Source organism: Balaenoptera acutorostrata, chromosome 2 (genome assembly GCF_949987535.1).
Source record: "Balaenoptera acutorostrata chromosome 2, mBalAcu1.1, whole genome shotgun sequence".
Classification (NCBI taxonomy): Eukaryota; Metazoa; Chordata; class Mammalia; order Artiodactyla; family Balaenopteridae; genus Balaenoptera; species Balaenoptera acutorostrata.
In genome coordinates, this window is record NC_080065.1 from 179,091,443 (window position 1) to 179,113,385 (window position 21,943).

Below are 21,943 nucleotides of genomic sequence, written 5' to 3' on the forward strand. Positions count from 1 at the left end.
GGATTCTAAGAAGATCCTTCCCAGTTCCTTGCAGAGAATAGGTGGTGAGAGGGCTGAGTGGCAGCCCAGGAAGGAGGTCGGGCAGGCATCCAGGACAGAGGGGAGGATGACCTGAGCTGGGGTGGTAGCCCTGGAGGGGCAGATCAGCTAACGGACTCAAGGGCTGTTTGAAGGAAAACCCCTCCAGGCTTGGCAGTAAGCCTCCTTTGCTCCCAAACAGAAAGCCATTCGCCTGCTCAAGGGCCCTGCAAAGGAGCAGGCGGGTTTGCCCAGCATACTCCAGAGTTGGTTTCCCCAGATCCGATTTCTGGTCACTTGAGCCTGGACAGAGAGCTTGCGAGGCCTGCCTTGGGGGTCTTCCTGCCTGGCCGCCTGCCTGGAGTGAGAGTGGCAAAGTGTTCCTGTTGAACCCTTGAGTGCTGCTGTCACCGCCCGGGGCCTCTCCTGGGCTGGCACCAAGTGAGAGCTCAGACTAATTCCCCAGCATGTGGCGGGACTCAGCTTCGGCCTTCTGACTGACTGTGGCTCAGGACACGTGACCATCCCTCCACCAGCCCTGTGCTCTGGGCTGCCTGGACCTTGGTTGTGCTGACCCCTGGCCTCTCCTGGCCTCTTGAGTATGGCCCTCCAGCTAGAGGCAGGAACGTGGCCTGGGAAGCAGGGAGCTTGGGCAGATCTTCTGAGGGGTTTGTGAACACTACCGAGAGGTGGGGTCAGAGTGAATGCCCACAGGAGCTGAATCTAACTTTCTGGAAGTTCCAGTTGCTTCTCTCAAGGGATGAGCCCATTTCTAGGTGGGGAAGGAGTCTCTGGTGGTCCAGCCAGTCACTCTGGAGCCTCCTGGAAGCCATCAATGTCCCTTCCCCATGACCTTGACTGATATTTTACCGGCCAGGTGAGTCGAGTGAGGTAGGTGATTCAGGGATTAGAGACAGAACCTGGATTTGCAACTGATCTGATCTGGGCCTCAGTCTCCCTGTTTGTGAACTGGAAATCGTTTTGTTTTGGGGCAGAAAACAACTCTATACCTACCAACATTTGCATCAGGCACCTCCCAGGTGCGATCTCCCATGTCCTATATATTTATTTAACCAATATTTGGATTCCTACTGAGTGAGCCCTTGGAGGTCAGCTGTGAATGAGGCAGACCACCAAGTCCTTGCCCTCTGGAGCTCAGTCTTTGCAGGGGTCGGCACACTAAGGCCCATGGTCTAAATCTAGCCAGCCAAGTTTTTTTTTTTTGTCTGTGCCACGCATTTTGCAGGATCTTAGTTCCCCCACCAGGGATTGAACCTGGGCCCACGGCAGTGAAAGCACCGAGTCCTAATCACTGGACAACCAGGGAATTCCTTGGCCTGTCAAGTTTTTATGAATAAAGTCTTATTGGAATACAGCCGTACCTATTCATTTGTGTATTGTCCATGGCTGTTTTTATGCCACAAGGGCAGCACTGAGTAGTTAAAACCGAACATGTGGCCCACAAAACCTAAAATATTTACTATCTGATCCTTTATAGAAAAACTGCTGACCTCTGCTCTGCTCTAGTGGAACAGAAAGACTACAACAGACAGAAATGAGTCTGTGACAGTGGTAAATGCTATGAAGCAACAGGATAATAGGAGAGAGAGACTGGGGGTGAGGGGTTGCTTCCAGGTGGGCAGGGGGAAGCCTCTGGGTAGTAGCAATCTTTGAGCTGTGAATCTCCCAGAAAAGTGGCCTGGGCAGAATTGACAGCAAAGGCAAAGCCCTGCGGCACTTAAAAGCTTGAAAGACTGAAAGTGGGTCAACGAAGCTGGAGCTCAATGAGGGGGAAATGAGCTGCATCCAGGCAGGACCCTGTAAATGGAGTTAAGTGCTTACATTTTATTTCAAGTGCAATGAGAAGTTCTGGAAAGTTCTAGTGGGAAAGAAAAGGGCATTAAAATTTTTAAAATTAATTTATTTTTGGCTGCATTGGGTTTTTGTTGCTGCGTGCGGGCTTTCTCTAGTTGCAGTGAGAGGGGGCTACTCTTCATTGCAGTGCGCAGGCTTTTCATTGCGGTGGCTTCTCTTGTTGCAGAGCACGGGCTCTAGGCACGCGGGCTTCAGGAGTTGTGGCATGCAGGCTCAGTAGTTGTGGTGCACGGGCTTAGTTGCTCCGCGGCACGTGGGATCTTCCTGGACCAGGACTTGAACCCGTGTACCCTGCATTGGTAGGCAGATTCTTAACCACTGCGCCACCAGGGAAGTCCCACATTTTTTTTTTTTAATGCCCTCTGGATGCAGTGGTCTGGGAGACTGGGGAAGAGGCTGTTACAATAGTCCAGGTGAGAGATGATGGCAGTCTGGGTTGGAGTGGCAGCCCAGTCAAAAAGCAGAAAGACCTGGGTGTATTTCAGAGGAAGAACCAACAAAGATGGCTCACCTCCTGCATGTGAGGGAAGGAGAGAAATTAGAGGTAGTGCCTGGCTTTTTGTCTCCGAGCAACTTGAGAGCAGAGCAGCTGGGCTGGAAGCCCAGCTTTGGCATCAACTTGCTGGGGGCCCTTGGGCAAATCTTCGTCCCTGAGCCCTTGCCTCATCTGTAAAATGGGTCAAATCATCCCTTGGCAAAGGGATTAAAAAGAGAACCTACCTGAGAGGGAGGCTCCAATAAGTGCAGTTGCTCTCCTGTGAGCTGAGGCCCCTGAACAGCAGGTCAGTTCATCTATCTCCTCTTCCTTCCCTGTCCTGTGAGCGCCCCCTTTCCTAAGGTGGGTTAGGAACCCACATGCTGGCTTCTGACAGGTCTACAGGGCTTGACAGCTGGGTCACTGTTTTACATTCAGGCTTTGGAACTAAAGACACCTGGATTCATTGTCCCTGCTGATTACTGAGCCTGTGATCTTGGGTAAGCAGCTTCCTTTGTGACAAATATCCTAGGTCATGGGAAATGGGGGTCCTGATACCTCCCTTTATGGCGGTTAAGGATTAAATTAAATAACTCCTAAAGATTCTGGTACAGTAAGTACAGAAGTGCTGATTAAATATTAAATTAATAGCTATTAGTTCTATTCCTAATATTTCAGTCCTCCTGGATCCTGCCCTGTGTGGGTAATGCATGGCAACCAGAGGGTCTGAGGTCCACTTCTAGAAGCTCTCCATCAGCTGTTGGAGGAACCTAGTTTGTGTGTGTTTACAAGCACATTCACTTGTAAATCTTAATACAAAAATGTAAATATATGCCATAACTTCTAACTCCATTCTGATGCTTTTTTTGTTGTTGTGGCAGATAAGTACTTTTTTTTTTTTAAACTCAACCCTATCCTATTAATGGTTTATTTCTTCTTTATTGTGGTAAAAAAACACATAGCATTTACATCTTAACCTTTAAGTGTATAGTACAGTAGTGTTAACTACATGCACATTATTTTGCAGCAGATCTCTGAAACTTTCATCTTGTAAAACTGAAACTCCATTCCCATTGAACAAATTCCCTTCCACCCACCCCCCCCCGCCCCCAGCCCCTGGTAACTACCATTGTTCTTTCTCTTTCTACAAGGCGACTAAATTAGATACCTCAAATAAGTGGAATTAGATACCTCAAATAAGTGGAATCATGCAGTGTGTCTTTTGGTGACTGGCTTATTTCACTTAGCATAATGACCTCAAGGTTAATCCAGGTTGTTGCAAAAGGGCAGGATTTGCTGAATAATCCACTATATGTATATGCCGCATTTTCTTTATCCATTCATCTATCCAAAGACATTTGGGTTGCTTCCACCTCTTGGCTATTGTGAATAGTGCTGCTATGAAGGTGGGTGTGCAAGTATCTCTTTGAGATCCTGTTTTCTATTCTTTTGAATATATATCCAGAAGTGGGATTGCTGTATCATATGATAATTCTATTTTTAATTTTTTGAGGACTCTCCACACTTTTTTCTTTCTTTCTTTCTTTCTTTTAACTTTTGGCCATGCTGCGTGGCATGCGGGGTCTTAGCTCCCTGACCAGGGATCAAACTCGTGCCACCTGAAGTGGAAGCACGAGTCTTAGCCACTGGACCGCCAGGGAAGTCCCCACACTTTTCTATAGCAGCTGCACTATTCTAAATCCTTACCAACAGTGTACATGGGTCCTAATCTCCGTGTTCTCCCCAATACTTTTTGTTCTGATGGTGGCCATCCTAATGCCTGTGAAGTGACCTCATTGTGTGTGTTTTTTAAAAAAAATAATTAATTAATTAATTGTCTGCGTTGGGTCTTTGTTGCTGCACGCGGGCTTTCTCTAGTTGCAGCGAGCAGGGGCTACTCTTCGTTGTGGTGCACGGGCTTCTCATTGCGGTAGCTTTTCTTGTTGCGGAGCACAAGCTCTAGAGTGCAGCCTCAGTAGTTGTGGCGCACGGGCCTAGTTGCTCCGCGGCATGTGGGATCTTCCCGGACCAGGGATCGAACCCGTATCCCCTGCACTGGCAGGTGGATTCTCAACCACTGTGCTACCAGGGAAGTCCCCTCATTGTGGTTTTGATTTGCATTTCCCCGATTGGTCATGTTGAACTTCTTTTCATATGCTTGCTGTCCGTCTGTACCTACTTTATGCAACTGTCTATTCAAATCCCCTGCCTGTTTTGTTTGTTTGTTTTTTTTTTCCCTGCCTGTTTTTTAATTGAGTTGTCTTTGCATTGTTGGAATTCTTTATACATTCTGGATATTAAGTCCTTATCAGATATACGATTTGCAAACATTTTTCTCCCATTCTATTGGTTGCCTTTTCACTTTGATTCCTTTGCTGTGCATGAGTTAGGGTTAGGGTTATTTTAATGTAGTCCCATTTGTCTATTCTAGCTTCTGTGAACTGTGCTTTTGGTGTCATATTCAAGAAATCATTGTCAAGTCCAATGTCGCGAAGCTGCCCCCCCCCCCCCATTTTCTTCTAGGAGTGCCATAGTTTTAGGTCTAGGTTTAGGTATTTAATCCATTTTGAGTTAACTTGTATATACGGTATAAGGTAAGGGTCCAATTTCATTCTTTTGCATGTAGATATCCGGTTTTCTCAGCACCATGTGTTGAAGAGATTATCCTTGCTCAAGGTCTGGTGCTTTTTAAAGCACACAGACTGTGGAAGTGGCCCAGGTCTCCCTACCTGTGAGATCTTTGGTGCTACCTGCGTATTTTGTGCATCCTCAACATTTTCTGGAGTAAGTGCTATTAGCCCCTTTTCACAGATGAGGAAACTAAAGCTGGGTCCAAATGACCTGCCCAAGGTCGTCATAGTGAGCAAATAGGTGTAGGTGGGATTGGAACTGAGGACTTGAACTCTAGTGCCCACACACTGGAACACCCTGAGGATGTTCCTCATTTTATCCCTAGCATGCGGGGAAAGAATGAATGAATGAATGTTCTCAGGCAAGGCTCCCAGCAAACGGAGGAGCTTGGACAAGCCCACTGCTCCACGCGGGGGTGCGCTCCCGTCCCGCGCATGCGCGGCCCCTAAGCACGGCCAGCCTCACTGCGTCTACCCACACATGGTACGGCCTCCCTCCGTGTGGTACGGCCCGCCTTCCCCCACGCCCGGGCCCGGATGGTACGCGCTGCCTCCGCTCGCCGCCCCTCCCCATCGGTTTCCGCGCGAAAAGCCAGGGCTGCCTGTGCTGCCGCCGCCTCTGCTGCACCTTCCAAGATGCCTGCCCGTACCGCCCCAGCTCGGGTGCCCGCGCTGGCCTCTCGGGCCTTCTCACTGCCCGACGATGTCCGCAGGCGGTAGGTGCTGCGGGGGACTGCGAACCTGGGGTGGGTTGCACGGCGTTGGGGGTGGGGGTGGGGGTCGTTTCCCCTCCGGGTAGCCCGTGGCCGCCGCTGACAGGCGGGCGCGCATGCGTGGGATGGCGCGGCGCGCGGCGGCAGTTGGCGCGGGCAGGGTGGCACTTCCGGTCGCGCGCGCCCCTGGCCGTTTGGCGCCAAAATGGGCCGAGGCCCTCTCACAGCTCCCTGGTGACTAGAAACTTGGGGGTCTCTTCTGACTTCAAAGTAGAGCAAGCCTTGGGTTCGCCTTGGGGATCCCTTTCCTGGAGCAGCCTCAGGCCCAGCCCCTGCCGCCAGCCTGGTCGCGCAGGAAGTGGGCAGCCCGCGGCCTCAGAATACCCCTCGGCCCGGGCACTAAGGCCTCCACTTCCGGTGCCCGGTCCTCTCGAGGGGGTCGGGCCGGCCTGGTCCCCGGGGGTATTTTGGGGGGGGTGTCCCCTCGGTGCCCCCACGCCACGCATCCCGATGGCAGCCTCCAAAGACAGATGTCGCCGGTCGGGGGACGGGCGCGGCCGGCTCAGGTTTGCGAGCCCCGTCTTCCTCTGGGGGCTCCCTCCATCACCTCATTCGGCTAGGGTAGGCGCATTCTGCAAGGAACTCTTCACATACCGTGAGGGCTAGGGCTCGGACGCCGTGAAAGCCGAGTGGTTTCCTATAGTAAATGGGTGCCTGTGAGCCGTGGGCATCAAGGAAGCCTTGCTAGGGAGAACTGGCTGTAGTTTCCTCCGTCTGTGTGTGTGTGTGTGTGTGTGTGTGTGTGTGTAGGGGGAGTGAGGGGGCAGCAGCTAATATCGGGGACTTAGCCAGTCTTAGCTAATCTGTGCACAGGGGTCGGCGGCAAGACCCGTTGGGCCCAGGCTTCTTGTTCCAGAAGGGCATCAGTTTCACTCCTGGAAACTTGCAAACCTCACTTGGAGCACTAGTCACCGGAGCCTCGAGCAGCCCTGAACACTTCCAGCCAGATTTGTGAACCTGATTTGGCCATTTCCCTATTTCCCTGTGCTTGTTTCCTAAAGTTGTGCCAGTCAGTTCTGATTTGGGCTTTTGGGGGTGGAGAGTAGGTGTTGGAGGTATTTGGGTCTCCCTCCCAGGCGTCAGACCACTTCTTAACCCCAGTTAGAGGGTGCTGTGCCTTGCTGAAGAATCCCTATCCATCCCCCCCAAGACATAACAGGACTTAAAAATGGAAATGGAATTATGGAAGTACCTGGCTTCCTTTTAGACCCAGGACAGATGTTTGGGCCCAGCCTTCTTTAACTTGATGGTGGGAACGCTACCTCCACTGGCTCATCTAACCTTGGGCCAGTTTCATAAACAAGTTACATCTGTGGACTAGGGCAGTTAACATGGGCTTTAAACTGGTATTGGATTAAATGAGAATATGCCTGGCACATAAAGGCCCCCCCATGTGAGCATTACTGACTAATCTAGCTTGCTTTTTTTCCCGTTCTGCTAATTGTATAAAACACTTTACATTATCTCATTTAATCCTCAAGTGTTCTCAAGAGTGGTTGCCACAGACGTTAACAGCAAGGAAGCAAAGATTCCTGCGGAAGTCTGCTTCTTGCCAAAACCTTTCCCTTCAGCTAGGGCTTCTATTGGGCCAGAGCAAGTGTTGTGTTTGGCTGAATTTGAATGTTCTTAGGTGAGGGTTGCAATCCACCATTCACCCTAGGTTCCATATTACTTTGAACGAGAAGTGCTTACTGTGGGTATAGAGTCTTGGGTTTCTGCCTCAGACCACTGACATTGTCAGCTTATGTGACCCTCTCAACAGCTTCTCTTAAATTTTGAATTTCAGCGTATAAAATACACACATAAACATGGCATTGAGTACTCCTTTTAAAATACTCCCTTATACCTCCTTGCAAACGGAGGTATAACTTTTTGATTCATGAAAATTGGGTACCTCATATTATGGATTATACTACGAAGTTCAGTAGAATGTTCTAGGAACAAAATGTAGGCCTAGTCCTCACACAGGCATTTCTGTCACTTATGCTAACTTGTGTTTATATGGCAGCTTCTTTTAAAACTCATACAGTTACATCAGCCATGTAACGATACTAGAAAGTATTCTTAACATTTGGGTTTTTAAGTTTAACTTTTTTTGAAGTATTTTATGTCCTAAGTCTTCTAAAAATAATGCCTTTCAGGACAAGCCACATTTCTCCACTTGAATTTTCTTACTCTGTCCAAGCCACCATCCTTTGTGTAGAAAAAGCAATAGCCTTCCTACTCGTCTTTCTGTTGCCACTCAGGTCTGCTTTCTATAAGTGGAAACTGTGATCCTCTTTCGATATAAGTTGGAGCCAGAGGTTTTCCTGCCCCTTACACTGCCTAATGCACTTGGCCTCAAGTCTGGGATCCCCGTCCACTTGCCTGACTCATCTTGTGCTCTTTTCCTCACAAACCACGCAGGCTACCTTTTAGGTTCTCAGGGCCTGAGACCATGCAGAGCAACCAGTGTGAGGCTGGGTTCCACCTACCCCTTCACCGTGCTGGCTAGTGTCTGTTCATCCGTAAGGCTGCTCAGAAAGACAGTCCCCTTTCCCTGCGATGAGGTGTTGAATTCTGTCAGCACATGCCGCATGCTGCCTTTGCAGCTTGGGAGTTGATGACTTGTTGTCTGAGCATGTTTGCCTCATGCATTGTACGTGCAGCTCCGTGTCCACTAGACTCGAATGCTTACATGCCAGACTTTCCCCTTCAGCGAGGCCTGGATTTACATATTGATTCTAGCAACCTCCTTGCACAACTCATTTAGCCTTTGTAATTATGACAGCTTTCTTATCTGCTAGCCACTCTGATTAGATTAGGTTGGGTCGTGAAGTTCTTAACTAGTTCCATGGCTCCTGAGTAGGTATGGAGGGCAAAACTGACTTACCTTTTCTAGTTCTCCCCTGCACTAGGATTCTAGAGGTGCAGACTACTGGGGTTCAGATCCCACCCCACCACTTGCCAGCTGTATGACCTAGTCGTCTAACCTCCTGGTGCTTTATCTGTAAAATGGGATGGAGGTGCCTGCTCTACTGGGGCCTTGTGAAGGCTGAGCTGATAGGTGTAAACGTGGTAGAACAGCACCTGCACAGAAACCTCCTTCACTGCTTATCACGTGGCAGCTGTATGTTTCACTTCTATTATTGGGGTGGGGGACGGTGCATAACTTAAAGTACCAACATGCAGACCTGATACTAAGGCAGATACTTATATAGCAGTGTATGTCTGCTTATCATTCCAACCTTCCTGTTTGCCTGGCTTCTTGTATTATCGTCAGGACTTGCTCTTTTTAATTTTATTTATTTATTTTTGGCTGCGTTGAGTCTTCGTTGCTGCGTTAGGGTTTTTTCTAGTTGCGGCGAGCGGGGGCTACTCTTCGTGGCAGTGCGCGGACTACTCATTGCGGTGGTATGGAGCACGGGCTCTAGGCACATGGGCTTCAGTAGTGTGACTCTCGGCTCTCGAGCGCAGGCTCAGTAGTAGTGGCGCATGGGCCTAGTTGCTCCGCGGCATGTGGGATCTTCCCGGACCAGGGCTCGAACCTGTGTCCCCTGCATTGGCAGGAGGAGTCTTAACCACTGCGCTACCAGGGAAGTCCCTGGTCTTGCTCTTTTTGCTGCCACCTTAGCTTAGCTTTTGTGCCAGGTGTCCAGTCATTCTTCATTTAAGGTGGTTTTCTATCCTTAATTCTTTGTATCCTTGGCTTTTGTGATGCTGTTTGCTACCAGGGGACCTCTCCCCTGATTTCTGCCATATTCCTTTTCAATTCCTGGACCCTTATTTTCTTCCAGTCTTAAGATTTCTGCTTTCAGCAGTTGGGGGTGCCAGCTGGAGAGGCCTCTTTGGAGAGCCCGTTCTAATTTCTAGCTGCCGAATAGCCATCTAGATAGCTATTCACTGAAATGTCACTCCTAAAATTCATGGTCTGCTTACTTTCTCCCACCGAAAAGTTCAGAATTTCTGGTACTGTATTAGTTTTCAATTGCTGCCGTAACAAACTACTTCAGTCTTAGTAGCTTAAATAAAACAAATTTGCTATCTTCTGATTCTGTAGGTCAGAAATGTGGTGTGGGTCTCACTGGATTAAAATTAAAGTGTCAGCAGGCTACATTCCTTTCTGGAGGCTCTAGGGGAGGACCTGTTTCTTACTCTTTCAGGTTGTTGGCAGAATTCGGTCCCTTGTGGTTATAAGACTGAGGTCCCTCTTCTCTTGCTGGCTGTAAGGCGAGAGCCATTCCCAGCTACTGGAGGTGATGACATCTGTTGGCTTGTGGCCCCCTTCCTCCATCTTTAAAGCCAGCAAAGCCAGTTCTCACATCACATCTTCTTGACCCTTCTGTAGTCACATTGCTTGAAATGCAGCTGGGACGTTTCTCTGCTCCTAGGATTTAAGTGACTCGATTAGGCCCACCTGGATAATCCAAGAAAACCTCCCCATCTCAAGGGCTGTAACCTTAATCACATCTGCAAAGTCCCTTTTGCCATGTAAGGTAACATAGTCACAGGTTCTGGGGAATTAGGGCATGGACGTCTTTGCGGGGGGTGGTCCGTTATCCTTCCTACCACAAATATTATCTCTGGTAGCCCTATACCAACCGCCATGCAGCCAATTGCAAAAGGCAGAGTAAACGGAGCTTTGTAACTTCTCCAGCATGTTCTCAGCTCCTGCTGCTAAACCATATTACAGACCAGCATTTCTAGTTTAGGATGTTAGAGTGATTTAACATCTTATCTCTTCCTGTCTAATATGTTGTTTATTTCTGCCAGATTGACTTTATTTTTTCCTACTAAAAGATGACTGATACCTTGGGTTCTGCCACCCCCATGACTCTTCCAGTGGTTTGTTAACTATGGAGCAAAGTCAATGATTTTTAGCCTGACATTGCCGACCTCCCTCAGACTGGCACCCACCTCCTCTCTCTGGCCTTGCCTTTCTTCCCCTGTGTCAGCCCGACTCGTGTGGGTTTCTTGGGTGAACTCTGAGCCAGCGCCCCTGCTGTGCTGCTCCTGTTTCGGGCAGCTCCCTCTGCCCAGTTCCCACTGAGCTCTCAGTGTCTCTGGATCCCTCCTTCCTGATGCTGTTTATACCCTTTTTCTTCAGAAGCCTCAGATTTGAACTCTGTTTGTCCGCACAGTGGTTTATGTATATCTTTTTCTCCTTTAAAGAACTGCTCTGAGGGAAGCAACTAGGAATGAATCGTGGGACCGGAGACTGGCAGGGAGCTACGGGTTTCTTTTCTAAGGTGGTTGCTGCTCTCTGTGACTCCTCTACCTGGTCCTTCATGTCTGCTTCTCATCCTCCTGGCTGTGAACGTAAAGCAGATATGAGGTAGTGTCACCAGCTTTACTGGGAAGGGGATGGACTCTCCAGCGAAAGCCTGGGTGTCAGGAGCGGCGCACTGGCCAGCCTTCTTCCTGCCACACCTCTGGCTCCTCGGTGCCTGCCGTGGGCTCCAACCTTCCACTCTGGGACCAAGCAGGTCAAATCCAATCTTCACAGAGCAAGACACTTCAGATATTCTGAAGATTTGTTTCTCCCTGCCAGGCTAAATATCCCACTTTATAGGAAAGCTTCAAAGAATTCAGACCCACAGATCTGTCTCCTGGCCAGAGGTAGGAGTTGTCAGCATTGTGGAAAGGGCCCTTTGATGGGCTTCAGTCTAAGTGTTATCCTTGACACCTGAGGTAACCTGGTCGAGGTAGGAGCTGTGTCCTGCCAGGGTTTTGTGAGGAGAATGACTGAAGACAGGTCGGTGTGATGCTCCTGCAGCAGCATGTGAGTACCGAGTTCTGCAGCTGTCCTCATCTAAGGTTCTCCCAGGACCTGAGTTGCTTTGAGGGTAGAATGACTTTTGCCTGGAAGGGGCTCCACATGCTCTGGGAAGCTTGACTCTGAATCTTGAGTCCAGGTTACACAACATATGTGACATATAGTATATTACCACTGTATCTGGAGGCTGCTAAGTCTTTTTTTTTTTTTTTTTTTTTTTGCCGTACCGTGTGGCGTATGGGATCTTCGTTCCCCGACTAGGGATCGAACCGGCGCCCCCTGCCTTGGAAGCACGGAGTCTTAACCACTGGACTGCCAGGGAAGTCCCTGCTAAGTCTTTTCTATAGAAAGGCCTTTCCTGACCTTCCAGCAAGTCATGAGGTCCCTGCCTGGTAGTGCCTACATCCCGTCACTCAGCTCGTTGCCTGGAACAGGGCCTGGCGTAGAGTAGGCACCCACAGATGGGAGTGGTGGTTGAAGCTAGAAGCAGGATCCACGTGCACTCGGAGTAGCCACTGTATGTCATTAGTCCAGCAAAGCCTGTCGCCCAGTTCCTGGCTGCGCTGCTTACACGTGCCCTCTGGGAAGGCCAGCCTGGCAGAGCTCTGTTCCTGCCCTCTGGGCTGCTGGTAACTGAGTACCTAGCCTGGGTGCTGGAGGGGAGGATCCATAGATGGCGGAGGCCCAGCGCCTGCCCAGGGTGCTGCCCCTCTGCTGAGGGACGCTCGCCCAGCTGGTTACACCTGTTCGCACCCAACTGCCCACAGTCAGCACCCAGGCTGGGAACGGCAGCCTCCCCGTTTCCTCGGTGTCTTCTAGTTTTGTTCCTTTCTTCTTTTCGCCGCCTTCCTCCCCAAAGAGGCAAGATACTAATGTTCAAGAACCAACTCAGGCCATGATTTTCCAGCTAAACTCATGACAGTTCTGCACTTCTGAATGACTGGGTACAAACATTCGCAAGGATGAGCTCTTGGGTGAGGCGCCGGCCAACTGTTCTAGCTTCGTCTGTCTTGCTCGTGTGTGGGCACCGCCTGCTGCCCCAGATGCCTTGACGCCTCCATTTCCCTATATTCCTCCTCAGAATGCTGCCACCACCCCATCCTGGCCTTTGAGGATGTTAGCTGGCTGTTCCCCACAGCATCCTGTCACCCTGGTCCACTCTTGCTAACCTCTGTATGCCCTTCTATGAAATCTTGTCAGGTCCAACTGGAGGAAGACCACCTATAGGTCAGTTAACTTGGGAAGGACCCCAACTGTGTGACCTGCTTCCCCCTTTCCTAGTGTCTTTAAAATAACGTTAAAGAAAAAAAGAAAGAAATAATGTTCTAGAGTTCCTATATCATCTCTAACCACCATCAGAAAACCACCCCCCAAACGGGGGACCTCATTCATATTGAAAATAACTTCTTTTTTTAAAAAAATTAATTAATTAATTAATTTTATTTTTGGCTGTGTTGGGTCTTAGTTCCTGTGCGAGGGCTTTCTCTAGCTGCGGCAAGCGGGGGCCACTCTTCATCACGGTGCGCGGGCCTCTCACTGTCGCGGCCTCTCTTGTTGCGGAGCACAGGCTCCAGACGCGCAGGCTCAGTAGTTGTGGCTCACGGGCCCAGTTGCTCCATGGCATGTGGGATCTTCCCAGACCAGGGCTCGAACCCGTGTCCCCTGCATTGGCAGGCAGATTCTCAACCACTGCACCACCAGGGAAGCCCGAAAATAACTTCTTAACGTGTAGGCATTACAATAGGGCATTCTAGATACTGGGGGAGGGAAAAACCATTGTATTTTTTTCTAACATTCATGTTAAACTTATTTCCAAAGTTCTTTAAACTGGTATTCTTACAGGTAGACAATGTTGCTTAACAAGTGTTTGTTTCTTCCCTTTTTCTTCCCCCAGGCTCAAAGATTTGGAAAGAGATAGTTTAACAGAAAAGGTAAGGTAATCTCCACCTTAACAAAATTTATGATCAAATGTGACCATTTGACAGATACTCTGTAGTTCATAAAAACAAATTTAAGTGGAATTGGCTCTCTTTTCCCTAAAGTTGAGGATAACGTGGATGTTTCTGTCTAACGTGCTGGACTAATAGGCTATTATTGGTTAGCTTTTGGTAACTCATCGAGTTTCCCAGTCTGGGTTCTGTAGCCTCAAGTCTGCATTATAACTTGTCCTGGTCACACTGTTTTTCAAAATCAATTTTGTTCTAGTACACTATTATGTGTCTGTTTCACCTCTAATCTTTCCATTTTTCACCACTCTGGAGATGGTGTGATATGATCTTAGTGGAAACATCACGAACATGTCTTGTGACTATTTAGTTTTCTTTTTAGCTGACTCAGCATAGCCTGCCATTCAGTCATTGTTATGTGACCAGGCAGTGTAACTATTTGTGTATTAGTCCATTAGTTCATAGCTTGGGTGTGTGGAGACTTCTAAACCTATATCCTTCCCTTAGGAATGCGTGAAGGAGAAATTGAATCTCTTGCATGAATTTCTGCGGACAGAAATAAAGAATCAGTTATGTGACTTGGAAACCAAATTACATAAAGAAGAATTATCAGAGGTAAGTCCTCAGCATCCCAGTGGCTAGAAAACGTTTCCTGCCATGTAACTTGTCTGTGACCAGGGAGGCAGAATAATCCCACCTCTCCCTGTTACCTGATAGTTACAAAGGAAGCGCATGTGTTTCCTTATTCTCTCATTGCCACTTGTTTACATTCACTGCTACTTAAATTATCCTTTCCTGCTGTAGGAGGGCTACCTGGCTAAAGTCAAATCCCTTTTAAATAAAGATTTGTCCTTGGAGAACGGAGCTCATGCTTTCAGTCGGGAAGTGAATGGATGTCTAGAAAACGGGAGCCAGACAAGTGGTGAGGACCGCAGAGTGGAAATAGAGAAAAACAAGTCCCCCAAACCTGTTTCCAAACTTTGCATGCCCAGGAGAAGCAAGTCGGATGGAGAAACAAAATGTAAGAGCACTTGACTCGTCTGAGCTCGTTGGAGTCTGGTACCGCCTAAGGGGAGGACAGACTCGGCGCCATAGGGTCTGTCTGTTCCCCCCACACACAACCCCTCCACCGGCAGCACTTGTTTTTTGTGTATCTTTTTGGTTTTTTTTTTGTTTTTTTGGGGGGTGTGGGGGGTGGCTGTGTTGCTCGGCTTGTGCGATCTTAGTTCTCCAATCAGGGATCGAACCCGGGCCCTCAGCAGTGAGAGTGCCGAGTCTTAACCACTGGACCGCCATGAAATTCCCTCTTGTGTATACTTCTAACTAGCTTAGATATATACTTGCAATTTTTGTCTTCAACCAAGTTATAGAGCATTAGATCCCCAAATGCGGTTGAATTTATGAGGTATAAGATAACAGGAGCTACTGATGTTTATTACATCTAAGTTACATGCCTGTTTAAGCTAAACATTATTCTTAGACTCCTTCCCCGCTTGTAGTCAGAGTAACTCTTCTGGAATTTTTAAAAATAAGAGCATGGGACTTGAGCTCAGGTCAGGTGCTTGGCCACTTCATCTTTTGGCGAAATAAGCGGAGGTTCTGTTTCCTTGTCCGTCTCAGGGTTGGGCCCCTCATACAAGAGCTTGTGTTAAAATGGCCCAGCAAACTGGCAGGTGCTAATTTGATGACTTTATCAAGATGGTGGTTGCTTAGAATAAGAAGAGAAGGATACTTAATCCCCAGAACCTGGTCTCTGCACCAGCTTGGTGATGCTGAAGAACTGTACCTTCGCTGTGAACTCTTTATTCATAGTGGCTTTTTTGTTTCTTTTTCTTTAAGCAGCTGAAGTCTCATCTAGCCCCAGGATTACAAGGCAAACTACCAGGCAGACCACCATCACATCTCATTTCACAAGGGGGTCAGTATATAATGAATGGACAGCCCCCATTTTAGGGGCCAACTGTTTTTGGTAAAACACGTATAGAATTAGTAGGATGTAACTTAGTAATTCCACATTGCTTAGGTTTTCCTTTTGATATTCTGTTATTAGACATTCATGAACAGCATTTCTGAAGACCTCATCCATTTTTACTCTTAACATAGGAAACTTCAAATGTACATACACAGAATTACCAAGGATAGTAAAATGAACCCCTGTGTACCTATCACCCAGTGTCAACAACAGTTAACAGCTCCTGGCTGTTGTTTCATCTGTACCCCCATATGCTCCAAGTGAATTATTCCAAATGGATTACAACTCCATACACACCCATGTCCCCCCAGTTGGATTACTTTGAAACAAATCAGACATGTCATCTTATCCACAAATACGATATTTCTAGATGACAAGGTCTCTTTTTCTGACAAGTTTTTTATTCATATTTTGCTATAATTGCTAACATCTAGCAAACAGTCTTTTGAAGAAGACAAAACATGCCTTGTAAAGTGTAACAGTTCCTTACTAACAAATATATAGCAGTGTTCATACTTCCCCTTGTGTAACAGAGTTTGGTTGATTTGCTCCTTAAGCCTTTCAAGTGATAGATTCCTTATTTTCTTGCCATTTATTTAAAGAAAATAGGTCTTTTGTCTAATAGCTTCTAGGTCTGGCTGACTGCATCGTTTTGGTGGTTAATGTGTTCCCTTGTCTCCAGTTTTCTGTAAACTGGTAGTTAGGTCTAGAGTCTTGATCAGATTCCAGCTTTATTTTGTGAGACTTCATTGATGGCATGGGGCTGTCCATCAGAGGCATGTAATGTCTCTTCGGTGCTTCTAGCAGCCGTTGATCAAAGTCTAGATCCATTATTTCTTAAGGTTTGCAAAATGGTGGTATTCTAAACCTGTCATCCAAAGAAACATTAAGCTCGAAGCTTCTTTTAATGTCCTGGCAGAAAGGGCTTCTCCTTGGAGGGAAGAGGGTGTCCATGCCCTGAATCTTTCCAAACAGAGGGTACTCTTGGTAGGGAGGAATATAAGTTGTTTCGTGCCCACTGGAGGACTAGGGTCTGGCTGAGCTAACAGTTGGCTTTACTGTGTGTGACAGCCCTGCCAAACGGAAACCTGAGGAAGACGCTGAAAAAGCAAAATCAGATGATTCTGTCGATGAAGAAGAAAAAGACCAGGTAGGGCTCGTGTTTGAGTTTCTTAACTCTGCCTTATTTTGGTACACTTGCTGGTAATTGTGAATTTATACTTGGTCTGTCTATGGACCGGAAGTGACTGAGAGGGTGTTAGAACATATCCCTGGACCCAGGGCAGTACGAAGTGTGTTATGGTTAGACCTGAGGACTCAGCAGGCCCGTAACTTTGGTCTGTTCTCTCCTGTCTACCTTCCTACCTCTCCAGCTGTCAAGATTTGACAGTCAAACCAGCAGATGTGATGTGTTTAAAGCATTTGCTTCTGATGTCAGATAAGCTCTTTTCCCACATCTAATTTCTCTATAAAAGCAGAATTGTCATACTATTATGTGTATTGTAATAATGCTGCTTAGACTTTTTAGGTTAGAAAACTGGTGGCTTGCCAAAGGCCTCCAGTATAGAAAATGTCAGTCTCTAGCACTGTCCCATGTGACTTGAGGGGCAAACCTAGATACCAGATGGTCACATGCTATCTATTTCAGTCCTGCCACAGGATTAGCTGTGTAAGTCGGGAAGTCTGTAGGTTTACAGGTGGGTAGTAAATGCCCTGTTACCTGCTAAAGATGAGTATCCGTGGTTTGCTCTAAGGCAGGGTTTCTCAACCAAGGCATTGACTTTTGGGGCCAGATAAACCTTTGCTGTGGGTGTGAGTCCTGTGCATCTAGAGTGTTTAACAAGGTCCCGACCTCTACTCACTAGGTGCCCGTAACATTCCCTCTCTCTCCTCCCAGTTGTGACAATCAAAATCACCTTCAGACTTTCCCAGATGTCCCCTGGGGGGCACAGTTGCACTGAGCGAGAAGCACTGGACTCAAGGCTACCAATATCATTGAAGTGGACTTGACGTCCTGTTGTAAAAGACATACTCATTCTCCTGTTTTTATTTTGGAAATTAGATGCCACTGTTCATGATCCTTATTCAGATGTCTGTAATTAAGTTTAGTCAGACTATCCACTCACAGGTGGGACACTGAGACAGAGGGAAACAGCTTGTCCCAGTCACATGGCCACATCCCTTGCCTCCTAAGAAAACATGTCACAAGGGAAAGCAAGCTGGCTCTTGTAATATTGACAAGTCTTTTTTTTTAAACAAATGTGCCAGTTTTAGAGTTGTTCTTTGCTCTCTAACCTTTTGGAGGGCTTCCATAGCCTTCAAGCTTCTGAAGAAACGAACTGGGGCACTCTTTTCCAAGCAGGAAGCAGTTTCGCTGGCAGTGTGTGAGAGGCCTTGGGGACTTGGAGGATGAACACTTGTCGCAACAGGGTTTATCCCGATATGCTAGAGTAAGGCTCAGTGCACCACACCGGTGTTATCAGGTGGTGGTGGTCAAATAAGTAGTACTACAGAGAGAATCTTACTTTAGTCAATTTAAAGTTTTGAGATCTCACTATGTTTTTTAAAACAGGTATTAAATACATGCATTTGGTAAAACAGTACAAAAGGCTGTTTGGTACCTAGGGGTGGTACTCCCCCCTCTCCGTCCTGTCCTTCCTTTGAGAGGCGAGCATTCATCAGTTTCTTCTATATTGTTTCAGATTATATGTATGTATAGATTACTGTAGTATATTAGTATAAAATCTATCTTAGGGTTCTCCAGAGAAACAGACCCAGTGATGTCTGTATATATGAGATTAATTTAAGCAACTGAGTCACACGATTTCAGGCTGGCGAGTCTGAAATATGCAGGACAGGCCAAGAGAGGCAGACCCGGGGAAGAGTTGATGTTGTAGCTCAAGTCTAAAGGCAGTCTGGAGGCAGAATTTTATATATACATATACAGATTAATTCCGTATAATATAGTACAGGGGTTCTGTGTAGTTTACCCAACTTTCTCCAATGGTGACGTCTCACATAACTGTAATAGCAAAACCAGAACATGGACATCGGCGTAATTTACAGACTTTATTCACTATGCATGTATAGTCACATGTACGCATGCAAGCATTTTTGTAACCTCCACCGCAAACAAGACGTAGATCGGTTTCATCACCACAATATTTTTATCCCTCTTAGATACATAAGTACAGAAATCCTGGAGTTGGCAAGTGTTGTGAACGTAGGGAAGTAGTGTACTAAGGTGTTCATCAGAGAAGAGCTGGTGTCCAGTTTAGGTTGTCGTCATCACTTCCTGATGTGAATCCCAAATTACTACTTTGGCTTTTTTCTAGTATTAACAAATTCCTGACATGAAGTGGATCTTTGACTTTACGTAGCGTCACTAGATGACCTCTAGTGCCCGGATGTGTGCCGGGCCAGCTCCTGGGCCTCTCTTTGTTTTGAGGGTGGTGGGACATCAACACCAGGCTGAAGGTTGCCCAGATCTCCGCCAAACCCAGATTACCCCTCAACCCCTGTTTTTAACCACATCACATGTATTTATTTAATACTTTGACTCATGCTTTTGGTTTTGATCTTCCTTTGAAATACTGTTTTTCTCTTTTTCCCTTCTCTCCACATAGGAGGAAAAGAGACGTAGAGTTACATCCAGGGAACGGTAAGAATAATAAACCTTTTCTGTGCAATATGTAATCTTGATGACTGAAATTACTTTTCTGAAATCTTCTAAAAAGAAGAACTTTATAGTGAGTTGCCAGGGTGACCATAGATAGCTTAAGGATGCCGAGTTTGCAGTCAGATTATTAACCTTGTGATTTAGGTAGAATTCTCTTGCAAAGAGTGAATTGGAGGCAACTGGCCGTTATCAGAACTAGATCTAAAGGTTGTATTAAATATTAAATGTTGAGGTAATATGTGCCTTTCAGGGCTCCTGAGATGAAGATTGATTTTTGGGGGCGGTGGGTAGGAAGGAAGACCTTTTGAAAACTGCCTCCACGGGAGGAGTCGGTGAAAGTCATCCTTAGGGTGTGTGATTTTGCTTGGCAGAATTGCTGGACCGCTCTCTGCAGAAGAACCGGGAAGAGTAAGACCAGGAACACATGTGGAAGAAGAAGAAAGAGATGATAAAGTAAAGCCTGGTCACCTCCAGGTTTGTCACTTCCACCTAATCTCAGAACCCATTTGGTTCTAGGAAGGGGGGTCAGGGTGTGGGGAGCGTGTAGGAACAGAATGACTTTCACTAACGATCAAAATGACCTTGAATTTATCCAAAATGCTCTTCAAACTCATTTTTCTTCTGGTTCTCTATGTGGAAGGTGTGTTACCTGGCTCTGGTGATAGTAAATCAGCGGTAGGCCTGGAAGTCAGCTGGACCTCTGCTACTTGATCAGTCACAGAGTTTCAGTCTGTCCCCTCGCCTGCCTGCCTCTCCTGCCCATGAGGTCCTTGTGAAGGTCTCATTTTCAAACACATGAGGTGCTAAAGTGCTATAGTATCATCCAGGTATAAAGTTGCATTCTTAACTGAGATCAGACGAGTTCTTTGCCCAGACCTCCAGCTCCTTTGTAAAATCAGAGTTTAAGGTTCTGTGAAATACAGATGTACCCACTGAACCCCCATGGGAGGGGGTAGGAGAAGGAATTGGGGGTCTGATACTGGAAGCTTTACCATTAGACAGCACTGCCCCATATGACGAAGGGCTGACATTGGTCAGTCACAGGTGGTAGAACAATAGCAGGTCCCTTTTGGTTTTATTAAGACATTGATTAGAAGTTTCTTAGAAACTCAAATGGGTGGCGTGTGCCCTTATTGAGAGCCTGTTAAAGGATGGGTCTCTGTTATTTTGTCCTAATGGGGAATCAACTAAGATGTATAATTCTTGAATCATTTCGTACTTGAAAGTAGTCTTTAACTGATCACTTCCCTACCCTGATCCTAGTTAAAGTTAGCAGCAGTTACAGTTGGGACACATGTTGAATTGTTTGAGAAGAAGCGGTTCTAGTGGGATAGCTTGACCACCACCCTCCAAAGAAGGATTTTAGGGCAAGATTGAAATCCCTTGTCTGTGACCAGACTCCCAGGATCTCTTCTTCCAGTAGGAAGGTCTGCAAAGTGTTTCTTCTGTTAACATCGCCAACCTTTGTGATCTCCTTACAAAGTGTGTGGGGTTCCTGAGGCTGGCTTCTGCTCTCTGGAGAGGAGTGTTTAGCTCTCTAAATTCAGGCTCAAGACAATTTGTTGTCCATGTTTGAGATGGAGCTCTTTTCCAGATTGGGTCATTCTACTTCATTTCTTTATTAGATTCCTAGCTTTGATAAAGTTTTCTATGAGACTGTCAACACTTAATAATGACAAGTGATAGTATTTTGCCCCCAAATCCCTCTTAAGCACCAGTATCTGTCTAAGAGTTATTTAACTTCCTGCCTACCTACCCCACCAAAAAAAGTGCCTTTTTTTTTTTTTTTTTTTTTTTTAATTTATTTCGGCATTTGGAATCTTTAGTTGTGGCATGCAAACTCTTAGTTGTGGCATGTGGATCCAGTTCCCCGACCAGGGATCGAACCTGGGCCCCCAGCATTGGGAACACGGAGTCTTAGCCACTGGACCACCAGGAAAGTCCCAAAAATGTGCTGTCTTGAAAGAAGAGAATCTTTATTCCAACTAGACTGTAGGATCAGTTTAGGTATTTTATTTCCGTAAAACTCTTTAGTAGAAAGATTCAAATCAAATGGAAAAATTAACTAGTCTTTTTTTTTTTGTCTCCCCCTCCCCTCCACTTAGGAAGAAAAGAGACTCAGAAGCCAAACCAAAGAACTGTAAGTATAGTTAACATGCCTTTGTACTTTGTGAAGCTTACTTGCTAAAATAAGCGTTCTGGTAAAAATAATGGATTGGACAGTGTTAAGTGCACTGATCATACATGTAATGTGTGGGTGACTTCTGCTCGTGGAAGGTCAGACCACCACAGTGAAGGCTGAGGTCAGCTGAGATTTAGCTGACCTTGACCCCAGGCCTGTTCTTAGTGGTGCTCATACAGCAAGCAGTTAGTCAGGTGGTGGTTAAAGGGCATTGAGCAGCTCTGTCTCTTCCCCACAGCTGTGAAGACGCTGTATGACAAACTGCCCCAAAGCTCAGTGGCTTACAAGAGTAAGCATGTTTTGAGCTTACATGTTTGCGGCTCAGTGGCCATTGGCTGATCTTGGTCAGGTGGACCCGCTTCAGCCCCAAGACTTGGCCAGCCTGGGTGTGCTCTCCTGGCAGTGGCAGCGCCTGAGGGCAGAAGTGGAAAGCAGCCTCTGACAGGCAGTGGGCTGAAGCAAATGTTGAGACTGGGCCTGAGTCTGGGGTGGGCAGAACACCTGAACTGAGTGGCCGGGCCCTGGCGGAAGGAGAGGTGAGGACTTTCCGGACGGCACCTCAGGCCAGCTAGCAAACCTGCACAGGAATCCACCACAGGCAGGATTCCCATCAGGTTACCAGAGATCAGTGGAGCCCT

At 47.1% G+C, this 21,943-nt stretch overlaps 1 protein-coding gene across 4 annotated transcripts in view; it reads left to right on the forward strand.

The window, feature by feature from the left end:
- The first annotated feature begins 5,532 nt into the window (after positions 1 to 5,532).
- Positions 5,533 to 21,943, forward strand: part of DNMT1 (DNA methyltransferase 1) — a 42,158-nt gene continuing 25,747 nt past the window's right edge. Inside the window, exons 1-9 of one of the 4 annotated variants that reach the window (XM_057540769.1) lie at positions 5,533 to 5,714; positions 13,421 to 13,457; positions 13,980 to 14,087; positions 14,277 to 14,493; positions 15,312 to 15,390; positions 16,516 to 16,594; positions 19,071 to 19,105; positions 19,495 to 19,597; positions 21,229 to 21,263. In XM_057540769.1, the coding sequence (XP_057396752.1) occupies positions 5,536 to 5,714; positions 13,421 to 13,457; positions 13,980 to 14,087; positions 14,277 to 14,493; positions 15,312 to 15,390; positions 16,516 to 16,594; positions 19,071 to 19,105; positions 19,495 to 19,597; positions 21,229 to 21,263 (872 nt within the window). In that variant the 5' untranslated portion in view covers positions 5,533 to 5,535. Of the gene's footprint in view, positions 5,715 to 6,133; positions 6,278 to 13,420; positions 13,458 to 13,979; positions 14,088 to 14,276; positions 14,494 to 15,311; positions 15,391 to 16,515; positions 16,595 to 19,070; positions 19,106 to 19,494; positions 19,598 to 21,228; positions 21,264 to 21,943 lie in introns of those variants that run through there. The other 3 variants (XM_057540767.1, XM_057540766.1, XM_057540768.1) reach the window with 3 other exon arrangements.